The 22,191-nt window shown below is 44.4% G+C and overlaps 2 protein-coding genes across 12 annotated transcripts in view; both read right to left on the reverse strand.

Moving 5' to 3' along the window:
* Positions 1-4,322, reverse strand: part of LOC119382899 (apoptotic protease-activating factor 1) — a 119,203-nt gene extending 114,881 nt beyond the window's left edge. For both annotated transcript variants that reach the window (XM_037650797.2, XM_049412339.1), the window contains exons 1-2: positions 4,130-4,322; positions 1,036-1,202 (exon numbers count right to left, since the gene is read on the reverse strand). In XM_037650797.2, the coding sequence (XP_037506725.1) occupies positions 1,036-1,202; positions 4,130-4,139 (177 nt within the window). In that variant the 5' untranslated portion in view covers positions 4,140-4,322. The remainder of the gene's footprint in view (positions 1-1,035; positions 1,203-4,129) is intronic.
* A 6,464-nt stretch (positions 4,323-10,786) lies between these two features.
* Positions 10,787-22,191, reverse strand: part of LOC119382901 (stromal interaction molecule homolog) — a 46,022-nt gene continuing 34,617 nt past the window's right edge. For 3 of the 10 annotated variants that reach the window (XM_037650802.1, XM_037650801.1, XM_037650799.1), the window contains exons 12-14: positions 21,686-21,904; positions 20,455-20,701; positions 10,787-15,096 (exon numbers count right to left, since the gene is read on the reverse strand). In XM_037650802.1, coding sequence (XP_037506730.1) covers positions 14,685-15,096; positions 20,455-20,701; positions 21,686-21,904 — 878 coding nt within the window. In that variant the 3' untranslated portion in view covers positions 10,787-14,684. The remainder of the gene's footprint in view (positions 15,097-20,454; positions 20,702-21,685; positions 21,905-22,191) is intronic. The other 7 variants (XM_037650807.1, XM_037650806.1, XM_037650803.1 and 4 more) reach the window with 4 other exon arrangements.

Below are 22,191 nucleotides of genomic sequence, written 5' to 3' on the forward strand. Positions count from 1 at the left end.
TAAACAAACAGCGTGGCAGACGGTACATTGCACACGAGTGTGCTTTCTACACTTGTGCATTGTATAGCAAATCTTGTTACTCCTAGCTATATTAGGCTTTACCATGTCATGTGGTCACCGCTCGCACAATATTGTTAAAATTGCAAGGGTGTGCATGTGCAATACCAACTTAACAAAAACGTATTTAAAGCACAAATTGTCGATGCACACCGGTGCGTGTAGGCATGCATGCACCCCCCACTCCCCTGCCTCACACACACAAATGCCAGCTTGTTAAATGTGCTGGTCTGTAATGTTGTTTTTCTGTGCGTGTGTAGTACTCTGTGCTTTGGATATGGCTTTTTCAATAACTTTTTCTGTTAATATATTCTTTGCGATTGTGACCCTGCTCTCTTTTGCTGTATTCCATAAGCACGACTTAAAATATGAAAGCTGTGCATTTTTCATTGTCACCGAGTACTAATCCTATATTTTTCCTCGTCAGACTGTCATGGGAGTCCAAGTGTCCCTTGGCACATATTGCAGTCATGTCACCTGTGGCCAGAGACATAGCTCACCCATTTTAACAGAAAGTGGGATGAGGGAAGCCAACTGTGCATTGTGGGAAAGGTGCGTAGGGTAAACCAAGACAATGTTGTGACTGAAATATGGAAGTTTATTCATGGTTCATTCCAGTAGTATAAGATGCATGTTCAGAACAATATGCAATCAGTAATATGAGCTGCTCAAGGTTTGCGGGCTGGTAAAAAGCAAACCAACACCACCCTGTAGCTGCCACTTTTGTCTTGCTTTTCCTTCCCTCTAAATAGCCATGTTATAAGCTTATAACTACTAAAGAGCTCAGATGGGACTGAATTCACTGAAATTGCTTTAAATATCTATTTTGAAAATATTGTCGCGAATCCACCTGACATCTATAAAAACATTTCATGCAAATCCACAACTGAGATCTGCAATCGCACAAAACACATTTCCCTGCTGCAGAAGTTGAATACTCAAATGCGATAGTGAATATGACGATGCCATTTTCCACACCTGTCTCAGGATATCCTCGCACTCTTCCTTCGTGAAGATGCCAGATTCTTCAATGTGGGGAAGCACGAACTTGGCCTCCACATCTGCCACTATGGCGTCCCGATTTTTTGCCAGGCATATCTTCTCTGCGGTGTCTAACTCATGCATGGCGCTTCCGGGTTCTAGATCTAGTGAAAGACAGAAAAGCAAACACAGTAACCTTGTCATGTAAAGAACTTTTTTTTTTCATTCAATCAATCAGTCAATCAAATCTTTATTCAAAATCAACCTTGCAGCATACAAAGCTGGTACGATGGATGTATATCGTGTAAATGTGCATCCAGTTGTAATGCGATTGATAGAAGCAAGTCACAAAGCCAGCATAAGCACTTGCATAGTCTTTTTTTTTTTCAATTTTATATTTTTTCAAGCATCACAATGGGCTTACCAACACTCCTGTCATTGTTCCATAATAAAAGAGAGAAACCAATTTCTGAACTTGTGTTCCTCACAACGTAGCTCAAGGCTCATACCAGAAAGTACTTGGTCACAACCTTAACTGCAAAAATGTGGGAGGCTTTTGGGAAGTAAGTCTGATACTAAGGCAGAGTATGGGGTGTGAACACCTATAGTCAGCTTGTACATTCAAAAGTTAGAAGGGGGGGGGGGGGAGGGGGGGGTCAGAGCATCGGCCCGTGAATGTACAAACACCATAAACACAGATTTGCAAATGTTTGTCCTCACAACAGCACCCCATAGCTTTACACATAAAAGCAAAAATATACAACTTTTTATCAATTATGAAGCACTATTAAAAACCAAGCTTAACAGTACAGTGAGCATACTGCAAGCTCTGCGTTAAAGCCTGTGTTAAAATCACTATGTATATCAGTTTAGACTGACAAATTGTTATTTGAAGGCTATAGGTTCATTATTAGAAGAGAAAATGGAGGACAAATTTAAATTTTCGAATTTTGCATGGAAACCCCAGCACCTCACTATGCGATGTCATGGATTTCAAATGAAGTTGTCATATTTTGGCCGTACTGTCGAAATAAAATTTCCCGAAACCTGCCATATTAATTCTCCGGCTCCTTGTAAGACACTAATTCATTTTTACCAATAAAGAATTATGTAAGACCTAACAGACGCTGTCAAAATCTATGATGGCAAAGCAAGTTGGTGTGTGAACTTCCAACTTCCAAGTCAGCACTGTCGCCCGTGTTTTCTTTCTGCACAATTTATGACTTACCAAGCAGTCAGAGCATTTGTGGTATTGTGGAAGGGTAATTTACTAGCACCAGTGAAATCATTTTTTCCTCTTTAGTGTCTCTTAACACAATGATACCGGCTCATGTACAGCCTTTTTTCATGTCCATCAGACAAAAGTGCATCACGCTAGCAGACATAAAACAAACAACAGGTTGGTATCAATAATTCACACACAAAAAAAAAAAAAACATTTATAGCACGCCTTGTTTCTTGACAGTACACCTTACAAAAGCATTACAGTGTACAAAAGCTAGGCTGAAATGCAAACACCTTATCAGCTGGATGCATTGTTTGAGATGTTGACGCACCAGTGTGACAAATACTAAGCCAATATGCAATGTTTCTATATGGTGAAATGGTGATGGAAGGGAGATCATATTTATTATTCCAACTAGCTCATTGTCCAAACTGTTATCACAATTAACTCACTAGGCATTGCTCTCAGGTGGCAGCTGCATGGCAAAAGTATAATGTTAAAGCTTTCTGTAGATCTTGTGTCACACTGGCACATAATCATGTGCTAACCCAAAGATTAAAAATTTCAGAAAATCAAAGAAGCAGTTGAACACGGTATACATACAATTCTATGAAGAGGATTGGGGGCTATTAGAATGGTGTTGCTCAAATACTATGAATCAAAGATGAAGCTGAAATGACGACATGGTATGTATACATGTTTAAAATCATCGTTTCACTGAGCTACACTGAACTGCGCTGACTCGCACAACACAGTGTCATATTCGACCGCATTACTCGGAACAAAACCAAAAGCGGCGCACGTCTTAAGGACTGAGTTACACAAAGACCATATGCGTGTGACAGTCTTTCTTTCTTTTTAATGGAAATGTAGCCAAACAACCATGTAATGTTGACGATATATGTATTCAATCAGCTCGTAAACAGAGTTCATATACATACACCGCACATGTTCTACACACACACACACACACACACACACACACGCAAACACACAAAAAAGAACGGTGAGAAAAAGGCCTTGACAATGCACTTGCACCGGAAAACACTGGCGAGCGACCGCGTTCCTGATCCACAGTCCAGTAACCTCGCTATCAAAATTACAAAAAAAAAAAAAATTAACGGCCAAGTGTGTAGCGCGTTAGCTGTTTGCCTGCCTTGTTGATTCTCCGCAGTTATGGCCGTGACTAAGTTGTGCCTTTTTCTGTTTGCTTCATAACTTAAATATGTACGATAACTTCCCGATAGTGCTATCGTATATACCTCCATCAGGAACAACGCACGTCAAATGTCATGAGAACGCGAGCGTGTTTTCCTACCCAGGCAACAACGAAACATTTTATACGAGGCCTGAAACCAAGTAGAAACGGTCACAACAAAGACTTTCGACTTTACGGCAATCTAGATGTTACAATAATTTGTTGCACGGCAAAAATGTTTCCACTGAAGTGAAACATGAACGAGTCGGTGTCACGGCGTTGACGAAATTCAGCACGCGTGCACTGTAGCAGTATGCGAGCTTTGCTAGTATAACAGCAAGTGATGCCACAGTGACCACATAGCAACCATTGGACCCCTGTGGTCAGTGAATCACTCCAATGAAAAAAGGGTCAAGGACTACTCCGAAAAACCGCGGTTTCCGAAAGGAGATGAGAAGGAGAGAAAGTGCGATATTTCTCTAAACACTGCACTACTGACAGTGAGGGCTAACTACGTGTACTTAATGAATCCCTTAAAACTTCTAAGTCAGCTGAAATAACAAAGGGGAAGAGGGAGGGGTCAGGGGGCAAGGTTGGCTTTCATCAGTTTCACAGTGGAGAGTAATGCCTGCTGAAAAACAACATTCCCCAAAACACGAGCCACTTACTTGTTTTCATAGATGAACCACGGCAGAGGTGAGAACCACAGTAGCTCCTTGAATTCTCATAATTCTACCGCTCTATTTAAACAGCGCTCAGCAGTTTCTCTAAACGTGTCGCAACAAGAAAGCACCTCACAGCTAACAACACACTGAACACGGCACGAACGATACGACGGCACGAACGGCAGTAACGGCAGTAAGCATGCAGTAAGCGAAGTGTGGTAGTAGTGAATCATAGAGCAGAGAGCACACTTACATAGGTGTTGTCCGGTGGCGCTGGTGTTCATTCCACCATAGAGTTACTGTATATGGTATACCTTTAGGTAGCAGAGTTGCGCATAGGTCTGGCTAGCAACCACAGCTATGCGGCGAAGTCGCACTCCATTTTTGCAGGCGACATGCCTACCGCGTCGCCGATAAACATGTCTGGCGTGTCGAAGGCCGGTGATAAACATTGGCTGTCGATAACTAGTGTTAATTGAGTGGGCTGCAGCGGCGGCGTCGAGAAATACAAAAATTGGCCCGAGCGTCAGCTTCTCCGCAATGCATGGCTGCTAGCGGCGTTGGAAAACAGATGCGCAACTCTGCTACCTAAAGGTAGCATATACGGTAACTCTATTCCACCATCCTCCATGTTGTGGGTGGTTGTGGGTTCGTCCGCGCATCATTTCTCTATCGCACCACAAAGCCACAAATGCGACAAAGGTCGGCCGTTCCTAAGAATCACAGAGTACTTCATAGAGTTTTTCATAGAATACTTCATAGAGTAGCACGAAGTTTCCAACCAGCGGCCGTGGCAGTAGGAAACATGGTAGGAAACGAGCAGCAACAGGTAGTTATGCAACAGGTGTCGCCTATATTGAATTTGAGCGGATTTAAACGATGCTTTGCTCGTCGGAATGTTTAGGCGGTTGAGCTGGTTCATTTCCTCAGAGTAAAAAAAATATTGTCGACGCTATGACATCCCGAATATAATATTCGAGATATTCGAGCCAACCGTTTTTGTAGCGTTAGCTACACTTGCCTAGCCGGAGCCGATTTCGCGTCGATCTTCATGAGCCGTGCTGCGCATGAGCCAGCATCAGTCGCGCTCTCCGCCACCGCCTCGCCGCTGTTGGTCTGCGCATTCGGAGAGGAGTGACGTCGTAGCCATGGCAGACACACTGGCGCCGGCGCGCGCGCAGCTATTCGCTGTGCAGTCGCCGTCTGACACTGCGCTGGAGCCGCTTGATAGCGCCTCTGACTGGCGTTTGCAGGTGGGTAACGCCATGGAGATGGAGAGCGCAAATGCTGCTCAACGGCGCAGAAGAGCCGAGAAGCTTATCTCATCGGATCCCGAAGTAGTTGCCTGGCAATTAGCGGTTCAGCGTAGGAAGAATGAACAGAAGAAGGCTAATAATCCTAGACAATCTGGAAAGCTAAGAATAATCAGCTGAACCTTTGCTAACGCTACGTATATATCCTGGCATAGCCGAGCTAAGCCACTGCAAATTTTTTTTTGTTTTTTTTTCTCTTTCCTATGTGACCATGATCTATACTCTGAGGCATGCGCGAAAAAGTTTTCAGTTCATGAACTTTTGCGTTTGAAATCCATTCGTGTATCCCTCTTCTTTTCTGAATTAAATGCTGTAGAGAAAAAAAGGCGCGCAATGTTCGCTCAATGAAACACACAGATACACCTTGTGTGTGCTTATCTGTTTCCCACCAAAGTTAAAAAAAATGCCTCCACCTCCCCGAAGGGAATCGTGAGGAAATGCGAATGCATATTTCTTGCGCCGAGAGTACACGGCGCGCAGGGGCGTAGCCAAGGGGGGGGGGGGGGGGGGTTGGGGGGGTTCAAATCCCCCCCCCCCCGAAATTTTTCAATTTTGCTTGCGTATATATACACGCACACATACAAACGCACGCACGAACATACATATATAGTATGGTTGAACCCCCCCCCCCCCCGAAAAAAATTTCTGGCTACGCGTGACGGCGCAGTAATTTTAATGGCGTAAATTAATGACGAGACGAGGATTTGTACCGTAACCATTTATTTACACATTCATCAGCACCTGTTTGTGTTGTCATACCTGACGGCCATAATCTCAGCCACGGCCGGGCTAGACCGCACGCGAGCGCGCGCGTGCGGTCTAGCCTAGAGTCACTGTATATGCTACCTTTAGGAAGGTAGCATATACAGTAAAGGCTCTGTTATACTCCGACGTCCGACGCGAGCGCCCGCGAGGACGTTGCGCTTCGTCACGCCGAGCCGGCGACGCTACGCCAGGCGCAAATCGGTCTCCGCTACAGTCGAGCCGGCTCCAACGCGCCGGTGCGATCGCATCTAGAGGAGCGCATGCGCAGTAAAGTGAAGAACGCGTCGCGCCACCTTTCGAGAACCGACGAAACAGCCCGCGAAGCAGGTTTCTGTACATGCAAGTCTGGCGCGGCTGGCGCGAAATGCAGCAGGATCTATTCGGCGCCGAGCGACGCCCGAGCGCGCCAGCAGCCGTCGACCGCGTCGGTGGTCAGCCGACGCCGGACTATAGAGGGCTGTTTTTTGCTGACGTAACGTCGCCGTGACGCGCGCACGCGCGCGTCGACGTTACGCTGGAGTATATCAGAGCCTTAACTCTAGTCTAGCCCGGCCGTGTCTCAGCCTTGTGGTCGCCGTTGGCGTTTCACAGCGGCGTCTCGAGCACACATTTCTTCTTGAGAGGCGCCCAGCCAGCGGACGGGAGAGTGGTGCGCAGGGAGGAGAGAGAGCGAACGGCGAGAAAGCGGTGCGGGGATAAGGTGGCTAGAATGGGGAGGTGTGCTGAGCGCCGCGCGTTTCCCTTGCCAGAGAGGGTCCCTCTGCGCGCCGATGCCGCCAGGGGCGCTGCTGCAGGGGGCGCGGGCTATGGGCGCGGGTACAGCCGCCGCGGTCGCAGATTGCCCTTTGGAAGGCTATTACAAGGAAACGCGGCGTGATTTTTTTTCTTTTCACCATTTACGTGTTCTTTATTGTACACGAGTCATGCATTAGTGAGCTGTGGTGAAAATGCCCTATAAAACGAAGGGAACTGAACGCTGGTGCTTCGTTCCTGGCTGCTACGAAAACTCTGAAACCAAAGAACTGAATTGCGAAGAAATACATTGATAGTGATTAACAAAATGTATGTTCGCCCTATCCCGGTATAGGGCTCCGTTTTCTTGTTGTTGTTCTTTTTCTCTGGCAACGAAGCTTAAAAAATGAAACCTCTAATACTATTAGAAAGGAATGATTTGCGCTTGTGCCTTGGACTTCTAATAATCGTTGCAAGCAACGTGTTAGATATGGAAGCGCGATTACGATGGTCTGTAATTAGATCAGAGACACCAACAGTTAAAACGTACATTTTTAAAGACATACAGTTCGCATCAGACAATCTTTATATGTTTTCATTTAAAAACCTAGTTTATTTTTTGAAGCATTAGTCGTGAGTGAACACACCTCAGATTATATTCGCATTAGCGCTGCTAGAACTACTCAATGTAAAAATATAACATATTGACTCTTCAAGTAAGCTCAATTCGATCCTTCGCACACAATTGTCGTGATATTTTTTCTCCTAATGCTAAACAAATGCCATTTCTGTATTTAAATTACCAGTACACAATTACCTTGCTCACATGAGAATTAGCAATACAACTCATTATGTCAATAAAAAAACCGCGACTTATGCATCGGTAGAGGGTAAGGTTAGGACAACGTCACTAGACTAGGTAGCCATGCTCCCTATTGGGTTGCAGAAATTAGCGCTTTTTTTTTTCTGTCTTCCTCTTATCATCCTATTAATTCCAGAAATACTGGCTGTTGTTTTAGCAAGCTCCCGTCAAATGAATCAACAGCAGTTATAGTTACAGATTATCTTTCGGTATATATATATATATATATATATATATATATATATATATATATATATGTTCAGCGAATTCAACACTCCTGAGCATGTTTCGTTATCTAATACCTGCAAACTTACAAAAAATTTGGTTGCTGAGGGTACTGGGCCACCGCGGATTGTATCTAAATGAAATGGTGGATTCATGAGCCTCAGTATCTCTATGTGGAGCTCTGATTCCTAATTGACCAGATACGGCTTATGCGACAGCTTTAAGGTATAGAGATGCTTGTTTGCAAAGCGACACTGGCAAATTATCACTGGATAAATTTAAAAACTTCGTACATGCAAGGTACTGGAATAAACAGCGGTGTGCATCGTGACAATTAGAAGTTTCTTACAGCAGATTATGCGGTCAAATTCCACGAGTTATTTTTTATTTATATAATATGCTGGTCTCATGGCGTCCCCGGCCGTTGTGCAAATTTTGCAATCAATTTAAACAACGGACCACTTCCTTTTATTCTGTCGCCGATATTACAATTAGAAAAAAAGGTACCTCGTAGCTCCACTTCAGAAGACATGATTAACAATAAGTTACTGTTTTTATATTCAGAGGGATGTCTGTTATGCTGTATTTGGTTATATAAATATGACGAAAAGATTACCGCGATGGTTTATTTTTCTTGCCGTTTTCTTTGTTCCAAATCCATTTAGTCTAGATCGATCTTTTGCATTACTTCAGATCTATATATTTACTACCGCGAGGTAGTAAATATATAGATCTGAAGATATAGATGGCAGTATGACCGCTAAGATATAGATGACAGTACGACCGCTTGCTCATTTATCATTTTGATTTACTCGATGTTTACTTTTTAATCTAACTTTCTAGTTACCCTTGGCTTCATATGTGTTTTTTTTTAATTATCCATATTGTGTGTAACGAATTTTTTTTCTTTCAAGGAAGTAACACCAATGGACATTTGCTGGTTGGTGCGCACCGCATGTCACTCCGATATATTCTTTCTCGCGTGCATTCCTTCACGGAAATCATTAAAAAAGGAGAGGAAGATGAGAAGCGTACGAACTTGAGCTTGTTGGTACACATTCATAGTAAAAAACAGCGCGAAAACTACAAGGACGAGACAGCGCTTGTCCTGTTTTATCTGTCTCGTCTTCGTAGTTTTCGCGCTGTTTTTTACTAGCAGAGGAAGATATGTTACAGTGTGCCCTTTTTTACTGCACCCGCTGAAAGAGAAAAGGAAAAAGACGATTAACGCAGCAAACTGTTGCAAGCTAATAGCGCGAGACAGGTTTGCCGTACATGAGCGGCGCTACGCGGCTCGTCGTCTGCTCGACTCCCCGCGCCTCTGCGTACAGCGTCCTTTGCGGCGTCGGCGCGATTTGGGGACCGGTTTTCGCGGCCGCTTTTCACACCTCCCCATTCAAGCCACCCTAGCGGGGAGCGGCGCGCGCCCGCGCAAACCGCGGTGAGGGGGCGGAGCGCGCGCAGTCACGTGGGGTGTGACGTCGCTGCGCCGTTGCTACAGACGCTCCTCTCCGCTCCTCGCGCCGTTGCTAGGGGGAGGAGGAGGAGCGCGGATGACGGCGGATTCAGGGTCGCTTATAAAGTGCATTCGCACTTAAAACTGCTTTTTATCGAGCGGCCGCGCCACAGCTACCATATGTTCATGCCTGCGGTCACGCCCTTTTCCTCAAGCGGGAAAAAGTGTTCTGGTAGGTTAGTTACGGTGAATATTTGGCACTGTGTACTCGCTTTCAGAAAGTAACGCTTACGGCACCCCCCCCCCCCCCCGAAATTTTTGATACATGGTGTTTTACCGAAAATAAATAATGAAAATGGGTGTTTTTCTCAAATAGTCAAGGCTTTCAGCAAGTGCCCCCCCCAAAAAAAAAAAAAATTCCTGGCTACGGGCCTGGCTTACGGGCAATTAGGAAACTTGGGAACGACACTGCTGAACAGCCCAAACGATTGATGCGATACCACATGTGATACAAAACTGCCAGCACACAAATTTTTTATGCAGTACCCAGGCACTTAACTTTTGAGCGATGTTTCAAGGGTCCCTACACCACCATTTACGCAATGTACCCTAAACTATTTCAACATGAAATTCTTTAATGTACGAGTAACAAAGCTATCCACAATTTCACGATTCCGCTGGTCACCTCACCCTTACCGCATCATTCTTGTAGAGCTCCTTCAAAGGCTCAATAATGCAGCGGCAAGTTTTGCCCACTACGGTCCAGCCGAGTCAAATGGTGCCACCAGCTAGAGTAAGGAAGCTATGGGGCTTTGTAAAAATGTACGATGCGCTTTCAAACGCAATCGAGCCCGATCCTGACCGAATTTTTCGGTCGAGAGTGGCTGATTTGCGCCAGCTGCCGAAAGGGGCCAATAGTGATCGAAAACCAGCACAGCTTCCCAGACTTACACCGGTGTCACACGGTTGCCTTTGATCGCGATCGGGCCCGATCTGGACATAATTTGTTTGGCTCCTTTACGCAAGATGTGGAAGGGTCCAATCACTGTTCGGAAACCAGACTCCCATCTGGCTTAATCGAGACCAGCATTGTGTCGTGTGACACTGGTATAACACTCGTGCTGGAAGCTAGGCAAACGTTAGTGGCTTTGCCCAGGCACAAATTGAAGCTGATTATCACAAAACATTCACTTTACCAAGCATCACTTAATTTCTGTTAAGACTTTTGGAGTCACAAATCATAGGTTGGTATGCAGAGGTAAACTATTAGAGGCAAGTGGTCCTTTGAAGAGATATACTGCTAGATATTGGTCACGATGGGCTTTCATTTATTGGCCATCACATGACAGCAAGTCAATGAAAAGAAACCCCACCCTGGAAAAGACAAAGGGTTTATTTTATTTTGCAGCAGCACGCAATTCACTCCACCATTCATTTTGCATTTGGTGGCGAAACAGCACACTGCATAGACTCGGATAAAAGTTCACATGACAATTGCCTTTCCCTTCACCCTGTGTGATTGCTCTGAAGATTGCTGGCCATGGGAAGAGTTGTTTGAAACCAAGTTCTACACGGGACAAACACAGTACACCACATGCCACTGAGAAGGCTAAGGCTTTTGCTGTAAAGGAGCAAACGTAGCTTTACAAGCCCAAGGTTAGTATGGCATGCAGGCCGTCAGACACAGACTGTACAATTTCTTTGACTTAGCTGACATGGATCCACACTTCAGTCCAGAGTACTCAAGCAGCACAACACAAAAGAAAATGTAATGAGAGAGCAGCTACCATGTTAAAGGTATCGGATGTCATAAATGACTTGTGCATCTACCTTGCCGCCCACATCAAATACCACTTTCTTTGTCCAGCAGTGCATCGCTTGAGTGTGCTAGATGGAAGTGTGGAACGCCTGCACAACGCAATACTGATGCAAGAGCACCCGAAGTGCCAGAATATTGGAAATTGATCAAACTTTTCTTTTGAGTTTATGCCAAATGTGAGCAAAGGGGGAGGAAGCACTTGAGATAGATATGGGCATCAAAATGAAAGGGATCACTTGATCTGTACTCAAGGACAAATGTCCTTGTTTCACAGTGAAGTCAAAGAAGTACGAGGGAGTAAAATCTGTGGAGACAGACAGTTACGAAATCATATCTTGGCTTGACAATAAACTATGTGCTCCCTTCCATATTGAGAACCCTTTACAATGCCTGGCACGGCGACAACATGAAACCCATCTTGGCTGCTCTTTCAGACATAGCCGTTTCGCATATTTTGCGCCGTGATACTTCCACACTGGACTTGAGAAAACTGTTTCACGTCATAGTTGCTTCACAAAGACCAGTAAATCTTATCAGGTGACAACCAGTACAGAGAACAGGTGGCCATCAGTGTTACAACAGCAATGGTGGCACTCAATGTTAACTGTGCTATGATGGTGCACTGTTTAAAACAAAACAAAGTATGGGCAAGAATTCCTGTAGCCTCCTTCGGCAAATAAGCCGCTGCCCCACTGTTTTAATTACTGCCCTAGAATGTTATAGCTGACTGCTACAAACCATGTCCAGCAACAAAGGTAAAAAGACAAATGCAAAATCAGCAGATCTAGTGCAACGCCTACTGCAAGAGTCAAACTAACCGGATCTTGTAGCAGCGTATAAAAACAATAACACTCCTCTACCGATGTTTTCTTTAAATGCCGATAAATGCCAAAATAAACAAAACTGTGCTCTGACCAGGTATTACTCTTCCTGCAGCTTAGAGCACTTAAAAAAAGCAATTCTGCAGGATTCTTGTACGCATAAGTGAAATGCAATTGAAGTCGAGTGACAAGCGAAAGGAAGAGTATGTAGCACTCCTAAGGAGCTCATGGCTTCTTTGAAGCAGCATGCGCAACGGTATATTAGTATGTATTGTTCTTTCTGAAGGAGTAGCAAGGGTGGTTCAGATCCACACATGCATAATAATTCAGCAAAGTCGCGACACGTGCACCGTATTGCATATGTCACGAAGCCCCTAGCGAGAGATCCCTCAGCCGATATCACAGATCGTGAAGCAGTGCACCAAGCACCACACACCAGGTGCAGCAAACGCTCATCCCAAACTTCCAAAGCACAGTTGTCCATTTGACGGTCTTGAAGAAGAGGACAGGGCAGGTGCGACAACTCACGTCACAAGTTACACATGCGCGCACGAAAGATTACAGGGTCACAGCCCAAGTGGCCAACATCCAAAATTGAAAAAAAAAAAAAAAACTCTCCAAAGAACTTTACACATTGGAACTGCTACCAAGGGCACAAGCACAATACAGAATACACTGGTTACTATCAGCCGACATCCATGACAAAAAATTGTTTCGAGAGTTGGGACACAGTTACGCATATTCGTCTTTCACTGCCCCTTTCTGGCAAGCACAGGCTAGCCATAAGCTTGAATTGCCGGCCTGCCACATTGTTTAAACTTTGCAAAAGAGCGTGTGAAAGATGGGAGGGATAGTTTCATACATGGGTACACAAACTATAAGGCTATGTGTTTCCAAGCTTCAGACAGAGCAGCTACTGCAGTGATTATCCAAGCACACCCATGGCTACAGTCAACTGGAAACACGGCTAAATTTTGAAAACAGTTAAACTTAACAACTCTGAACTCCCTTTCTGAGTGCATCAAGCTGAACTTTTCGAAAAAGAAAACTACAATTTTCGACGACAAACGTAGATTGAACAACCGCCACAAGTCTCTCGAGTTTGTAACGACATAGTCAGTGCTTGCACCTAACCAGATCTACTGCATTCTGCTGCTGTAATTGCATCCATATTCCAACTTGAATAATTCACTCGTCTAGGGCAGATATGTAAAATTGTAAGCAAGTGAAGAACTAACAAGTTAGGGTTACCTAAAATGTACTTTGTTCTTGTTACTGCCGGTATGCATAATATCGGCACAATTTTGGCTTGCACACTTAATTTGTGGCCTAAACCATCTTTAGCAAACAATTAGCGGTCCACGATAGTGCTCTGGATTCACCACTCACAAACCCATTTGCAATTTCTTGTTCACATTTCATTTGTATGCAATTGTACATAACCATGTTTGGTAATCTTCAGAATCTTAGCTTAAAAAAACACCCTCAGAATGACTACCACTAACTGCCTAGCAACAATTCTCTCATCGAACAAAACATTTCATTGCATTTTGAAGCTCGCAAAAAAGGCACATAAAGCAAAGAGCAGAAAAAAAAATGCCTGCAGCATTTGGATGTGCATGTATATCCTAGTAATGACAAAAAAAAAAAGCTCTGTTTAGAGCCTTTATTCTGTATTTGTTATGGTGCAAAATCGCATACATAAGCAACCATACTGAAGGACAGCCAATCCTCTCGATAGTCAAAAGGACTACAACAGGTCACCAACAAGGACACAGAAAAAGAATGCACATGCTAAGTTGAATCGCTAAATACGGCTGTTGACACACTTCCATGTGATGGCTTCCGGCAGAAAGAATAGTCCATGTGCCATACCAAAAATATAACTTAGAAAAATACAGTTCTTGATGTACCACATGTTTCCTCCTGTCTTGCGCAACAAGCGGCATATTTCCCCAAAAAAGAAAAAAAGATAAGATCCTGTGCCATCAAGAAGTGCGGACACACGTATATGGTAACAGAGGACGCCACCTTTCAAAAACATGTCCAAAAAAGGAGAGGACCCAACTCATGCGGCAGCCACTCAGATGTGTGCAACTGCAAGGTAGCGAATAGTGACAGCTGATACAAACGAGAAAAAAAAAAAAGGTTCATCCATTCGCCGTGCTTTGCACAGCTTGTGCTGCTTAAAGATGAAAAACAAAAACAAAACAACAGTAATAAAGCGCATTACAATGCACAATACCTACAGCCTCAGAGAGTTGCAGTTCTAGCTCCCTCTCATCGCTTCAAATGTCCTGCCGATTAACGAAAATTAAGCTCGGGTGTAGACAAGAGCCAAGTTTGCCTGCTAATGCAATGCAGGAAAGAGACAATAATTGGGCAAGCCCATGCGATATCCTGTCCAGCACTTTGTGCTCGGTGACATATCGGAAAGAGAAAAAACAAAACAGAACAAAGAAAGATTTTTGCCAACTCTAACCAGCAGTAAAACAAGTGTCTGGGTGTGGCACCAAGGTGGGAATACAAGAAAAACAAGGCTGGGGCTTCTCATTCATGCGAGAGTCACGACGCTTTCGGCTTCTTTTTATAGAGCGGCTGGAAGATGGAAGATGCCTTGGCCTTTTTCTTTTCTTTCAAACTGTCGTCGTCTGCCGTGGAGTTAGAGTCCGTTGAGTTTTCTTCGTCGACAATGGCGCCAGAAAAGTTTCCCTTAAGCGCCGCCACCAGAATCTTGCCCGCCTTCTTGCGTCGCTCTACAGAAGGCATCGACGTGAGCGGCGGCCGCGGAAGGAGCAGCGGCTCGGAGGTGGTGACAGCGCTCCCGCTCTCGGGCGTCGCTGGAGAAGATGGCTCGGTCTGCACCATAAGCTCAGTAGAGGTCAGGATCCGGCGAGGTGGTGCGTCGTCGGCACTCACCGCCTTGTTGAGCAGTTGGGTGCTCCTGGGTCGAATGAGCTGTGGAGGTTCTGCTGGGCTGCCAAGGAGAAGAGAAGATGCGGCAGTTTGGTATGAAACACCAGTGTACCAAAGTTCGAGAAAAAGACTTGAGACGCTTAAGCACCACACGCAGAAAGAAGGAGCCCAAGAAAAGAGCGCCCTCGGAGGTAGGTACCTAGTAGCCCAGAACAAGTTCTGCTAAATGTACGAAAGCTTTGTACAATGGAACCCTTACAGGGGTACAGAAGATGGAAAACAGCGAGCTAGACTAATACCCGTGTCAAGCGGGCAAGTGAAATGCAGTTACGGGGCGTACGCTTCGAAACCCCGAGTGACATTAAAGAGGGTTCACCAGTGCGAGCATCCATAGAGAATACATGCACACTTTGAGAAGCCCTAGCATGCCCAACTTTGGTCAGATTTACACGGGGTTTTCTACACTGTATTCTTTTTTAGTATATGAAGGAAATGTTGCAAACAGACTTTTTACTCGAGCTTGTCTTTTTTTTTACAAACCAGAGGCAAATATCCAGAAAAATCATACTTCTTAATATCTCGCTATTTCTTGTTGTCTCCTAAAGAAAATAGCCTAATTATTTAAATTTCGTCCGCAACATTTCCTCCCTTTTTCTTTCCTTATTGTTATGGTATAATTGTCATGCATATCAAGCATCTGGTTTGCATTTTACAGCATTCGAAAGCGTTGTGTGTACTTTCAGTGTGGATTTAAAATTAGCGCCAAATTTAACAGGCACGATGTGGCTCCACCTGGTGCCGCCTATATTCGGTGATCCTACACTCTACCACCAACCTCTCATATGGTTGTATTCGGGCGCAGCGGAGAAAAGTAAGGAACTTACTGAGTGAGCTTGAACAAGGCTGGGTTTTTTTTTTAAATTTTTTGCAGGGCAAGGGGGCTGTACTGCTTCTTTTGTTCCTCTTTTGCACTTTCATGCTGTCTCTAGCGCATTTTCCACGTGTTCCACGACACAATTACCGTATTTTCCGGTGTATAAGTCGCACCTTTGTATAAGACGCACCCCCTACTTTTTACGACTTTCGAAAGAAAAAATGATATATAAGACGCACCTTTGTATAAGACGCATCTATTTTTAACTCAGTCGACATGATAAAACACAATGACCCATGCAATTGCGAAATGCGTAGTCACGCACGGCACTGAATATCTGTAAGCAGCAGTTTTATTAAGGCGCAGAAAACCACTATTTATTCTACTCGATTTGAAGCCACATCCTCCGGCGCACTGTCAAAAGTTCTTCCGCCTCGGTTGGCAGCATCGCTGGGTTACCGTCGTCAGCCTCTGAGTAACTTTTACGCAGCATTGTAAGCACCTTGAAGCACATCGTTGGCACTGCCTGTACTATGGTGGCTACCATACCTTTAGGGCATTACCAGACTTGGCGAGAACACATAAACAACGAACGCGCCGCACGGTTATCACACGATCGTCGGATACCACCTACACACGCATACAAAACGTAAATGGCGACCGGAAGCCGGAAGCTGCGACTACTGCTGGACTGCAGCGACGTCTCACACGGAAACTCATGATGATGATAATGAAGTGGTACTTTCGCTTTTGTAACTGATATTGTGGGCGCTACAACGTTACAATGGACCGTTGTGGTGCTCTTTTTATTTATTGCCTCAGTTCTGTGGGTTTAATTCTTCGTTTAAGAACAAACAATTCAAACAGTACAATGGGGCACGCGACAGTGGTGGCTTTTATTGCGGCCGTAATCTCCGTGGTCGCCGCGTTGCTTGAACAGCAAGTAGCTGACACCTAAGATCGCAGCCGCTTCATTGTTACAACAAAATTAGATATATTTTTACGAATGCTCTCGAGCTCAGTTTATCGTACTCATAAATTAAATATAAACAAATTGGTCTCGCAGAATCGTGACTTTTTGCGTATATAAGACGCACCGTTGTATAAGACGCACCAGCGAAAATCTAGGAAAAAAGGTGCGTCTTATACACCGGAAAATACGGTAAGTGGAATGCGAGGCTAATGCAGGGGTGTTGCCCAAACACAAAGCAGCGTTTCTTCGGTGTCATGACAGCGTTTTGGCTACCAGCACTTTCTCTAAGCAGGGTGTTGAGAGGGGTGTTCAGAGATTATTCGCTGCCCGTAGCTGATGATCTTATCCAGGCCTCGCAGGGATTTGCTGTGGTGGCACAAGGGACAGCGGCAGCATTGGCAGCAGAGACTAGCCAAGATACTTCTCTGCTCCTGCTGCGTTCTGTCGATCAGGAAGAGTCAGGTGACATCGTGGCTGTTTAGAAACCTCATCAGGAAGCAGGCAAATCTGGATTTTCGGATATAATAGCGAGATTGGCTACCGCGAACTGGTTCTTCGAGGCGCCAACTATGCATGCACAGATCAGAACAAGCTTTGTTTTTTGGAAAGAAAACATTTTTTGAAGTTCAGCGGTCACTGTCAAGTGTATGACTCGACACATGCCCTTCACAACGTGGCTACTCAAGATGATGGTGTTGGGTCATTCCCCGCCAACTGACCCGCTCTTCGCACTCGACCACCTTTGATGTAATTTCCAAACAGTTTTATACTTCACACATTATCGCCGCTTGTCTCTAGAGAAATTTTTTCTTCATTTGCCATCCTAAATTTCCGAACGCTAGCCTACCAAGCATGCTCTCTCTCTCTCTCTCTCTCTATATTATATATATATATATATATATATATATATATATATATATATATATATATTTCACACATTACTATGAATCTGTTATTGTGCTACCAAACCACATTAGGTTTTCATGCACAAAAACTTTAAATTAATTTTGTTTATTCGATGAAACAGAGAGAAGCGCACAAATCTCTCAGATCATCAAAGCTTTTTTGAAGTCTTATGTCTTCAAAGTAGCCATTCCATCTATGCATCTAAGTTGTCTAGATGGCAAAAATGCAGAAAGTGCTTCATAGATAAAACAACGTAAGTCGTGCTCGAAAAAAAAAAAAAAAGCCACATTTTTTAATAAAAGTTGCTTTTTATGGCATAGTTGGTTTGAATCGCGGTGAGATGGTTCAGTGTAAAAATAATAAATCTAGTACGTTGTAAATACTATTTATTGACATTTCATTCAGGAAGTTTAATGAAAACATACATATTACGCCCTACTCCGACGTTGCTGTGCCCGCTCTTCATTGCAGTGTACACTGGGGCTTTCGGGTAAGCTCAATCTCATGCAGTGCTCTGTCACGAAGTGAAAGAACGAAGTGAGAAAGATGCGCTGTGATCAGTGGCGACGGGTAACTTCTACGTACAGCGGAAAGTTTATTCGAATTATAACCTCAGTGCGCCTGTGCGTCACATCTTTTTGCATCTTTTCCAAACTGGCTAGTGAAAGCGCCCAATAGCCTCTCAGAATAAGCAGCAGACATCTGTGAAGACAGGTCATTACTAGGCTTGTGCGAATATTCGAGCTCTTCGAATATTCAAACGAATATTACAGTATTCGAATTCGCTTCGATTCGAATTTAAATTATTGGAAATTTCGAAGTATTCGAAATGAACGAATAGGTGTATATTAGTCCACATGTAACCCCCCTGTAAAGGTGGTTTCACTGCAGTGGAGGAGTGCTATGCCGTGAATGCACCTTTTCAGGAAGAATCCGCACTGCCGCGAAGCCCCCTTTCAAGGTTAAATGAACAGATTACCCCTCACATCGATTCATCATTTTTTAAGTTTAAAAGCTTGTTATACCAGCTTATATGCTCCAAGTATAGTAAATTTTAAAACGTCACATATTTTATGGGTTATCACCAGCATTCTACCGAAAGCCAAATCCTGCTACTATTCAAGGTTGCTTCCACTTCCTTTGAACCAAAAAAAATGACATTTGAACATGCCTTGTTACAATTTTAAAACATTGTGCCGGTTGGTTGGGTCATGACAAATACGGGCATTTTTCTTTATAATATGTGACATATACTATTCGAATTCAATTCGAAATTATTTGACCAAAATCACTATTCGCTTCGAATTCGCTTCGAACCTAAAATTTGCTATTCGCACAAGCCTAGTCATTACCCATTGTTTGGGTTATTGGGTTATTACGGGAGCGGTGTGGCAAAACGGAGAAGTTGGAGGGAACAGCTTTGCTCTCCCTGTTCCCCACGGTACTGGGAGGATGAAGCTGAAGCCACTCCACCACATTTGCTACAGCTTAGCTGGCAGAAAACCCAAGAAGGGCTTTAGAGGAAGCGTTCACTGTGTTTGAGGTATTCCAGGGCAAGTTTCAAGCAGCGCTACTTTTCGCACGCAGGATGACTAGAACTTTCATGGCCTGGTGAGATTTACACGCCTAGAGTATACTCTAACTTCCCTCCTTTTGGTGGTGTGTGAGTGCTGCCATCTATGGACACAAAAAGTTCAAATCTGCGTTGTTTTGGAGCTGGTGAGCCCTCTTAAGGGTACACAATGCTAAACGTGAAAACGGAGCGCACTTTTAGCAAAGAGGGAATGGCAACAGACTGCGAATGCATTTTTGGAAGATGTAGATTAATGACACAAAAACTTAGGAAATTTGATTGTTTTACGTTGCATTATAAGTAAAACCAGTTATTTTCCTCCGACCGAAATACGCAGATGTCCTTCATACAAGCGTTGCAACTCAATACCGGCCAAGACACAGCAAAGTGCGTCCACGTAACACACTCCGACCGGTGTATACTCTTCTGCTAGTGAAACTCCGCTCGTGTCGTTTAGATTTAGTAAAGTGCACTTTAACCAAAGTATACTTTTCGTAAGTACACTTTACTTGCCTGCTTGACACAGGTGTAACTTGGCGGTGTTGCAGTTCTGAAAGATCAAACACTCGCACTTCTTTTAATGCAATACCGACGAGGTGCGGCCCTTACATGGCAGCAGGCCATTTGGCCCAAATTTCCTGATTAAGAGTATGAAATGTGCCATAACGGGAGACACTAATAAAAAACAAGCTTTCTCGAAAATCACGGATTCTTTCATTTTTAACTGTTTCGTTTAGTTTACTTTCACGGCAATAAATATCAAGGTTGCAATTAACAGGAAATGCTATAAGATCGCATTTAAACAGCACAAGATGGCTGTTAAAAACTGGAAACTGCGCGTTGCCTAGAGTCTTCTGGCTAACACCACACAGCTACTTGCCATCGCAGTTCTCACGGGGAGTTCGCACAAGGAGTCTTGCAATGTATTAGTAATGTATTTGGCCATACGCTGCTTTACTGGCAGGATGCACACAGCCCTGTTCTAAAGCAACCAATCGAAGGCATGATTCCACTTAGCCTTACTTGATGCTGATGACGTACCAGCAACAAAAGATCCAGAGTCAAAGATAAATGCACACAACTGTGGAGTTACCTTCCAAGCACCATTGCTAACCTGCTGTCCCCGACCATGAAAGACACAGCACTGGGTGCAGAGGTTCCAGTCGACAGCGTGGTGGGCAGAGAAGAGTCCGTGAACTCTTCTGCATCATCGTCGGTCTCGTCAAGAAGGGCCAGCTTCTGGGAAGAGGCCCCATTGGACTTGGCTGCACCTATGGGCAGTGTACTGGGCCGTTCAGGGCACCTCAAACTCAGCAGCGATGCTACGCTTGACACTGAGCCTGCAAAGATAACAGCAGTGCTCAAGTGCTCTGACGTGATTTGTTTGCTTTGGTTGCCATGGCACTATCACCGAATGTAACATTGTGATGTGCTTCGCACACCGTGCAGTCCTTGTTAGCAATGTTAATTTTTCTGCCTGGCTGCTAATCTTCTGTTAAAAGCTCTATGCGTAATTCATGCGCTTTCAGCAAGGAAACGTGAAAGAACAAGCAAGCAAGGAAATTAAGTATGTGACGTTGCCAGAAGGGGTGAAAGCAGTAAAAGTTAAGCACGTGCTACATGAGCCAACGAAACCACCTGCCACAAAGTGATTTTTACATCATTTCTGACTAATGACATTCTCTCATCTTAGCGTCATTCCAAAGACAGCCACTGCATCATGACGGCTAATGTCCTTTAAAGGGCCCCTAAACCAATCCAGACAACATAGTGGTTCCTTTCTCGCCTTCACTACCCTTCCTACAGGTGCTATCTCCTCGCCACTTATTTTTTCATAAAGCACGTGGACAATATCAGTACTAAGCGTTGAGCCTACCAGGATTTTGAGTTTTTCGGCTACATGCTGTTATCTCGGCTTGCGCAGTTCGAATTAACTCTGTTTCACCTAACTGAAAGCTATACAACACCTAAATATTCCAGAATTTAACGATACCGCTAAATTCTCTGCTGCCTTTCACTGTGTTTCCTTTCCCTTGGTGCCTGTTCTGTTATTCTAACACGTCACTAGTTACAACAGAACATCTGCTTGATAATACAGTTAAAACCCTTTGCGAGAGACATGTACAGGGGAGCAGTTCTTGTCCTTTATATGAGGTGTCTCTTATAAGCAGGGTACCATGTTCTCGTTTTCTGATCAACCCCTATTTTAATGTAAGTGAACTGGCGACTCTTATACCCAATTGTCTGTTACATCAGTGCCTCTTATAAAGGGGTTCAACTGTAATAAGCAAGCTGTCCAGAGTCTCATGTCACGAGGCACTCACCGTTGGGGCAGGCCACAGAAGCGGCCACAGTGGGGCTAGCAGTGGTGGAGACAGCGGCGGCAGCAGCAGCAGCAGACTGAGGGAGGTTAGTGCTGTTAAGTGGCACGACACGGAAAGGAGGGAAGCCCGCAGCTGCGGCTAGGGTGCACTTGCTGAGGTCGCAAGCCGGTGGCACAGAGGCGAGAAACAGAGCGGTAGAATTGTGCACGAGTTGCTGCACTATTTGGGAGGTGAAAATTGAAGAGGAGGGTGAAGAAGATAGAAAGAAAGAAGCAAGTAAGTGGAAGAAGGAGCGACGAGAGCAGTGGCCACAGCACAATGATGGGAAAGAAAAACAAAAATGCGAGTTTAGCAGAGTAGGAAGGTTAGTTGGTAAGTCATACCAGCTTGCTCCAGTTTGTTAGCACCGACGTGATGTTTCAGCTTTCACGGCTTCACATTAAGGTATGTCGCCACCTTTTTAGAAATATTTTGAGATTTTGACCCAGAATTGATTTCAATGTGTG

This window comes from Rhipicephalus sanguineus, chromosome 2, assembly GCF_013339695.2.
Source record: "Rhipicephalus sanguineus isolate Rsan-2018 chromosome 2, BIME_Rsan_1.4, whole genome shotgun sequence".
Classification (NCBI taxonomy): domain Eukaryota; kingdom Metazoa; phylum Arthropoda; class Arachnida; order Ixodida; family Ixodidae; genus Rhipicephalus; species Rhipicephalus sanguineus.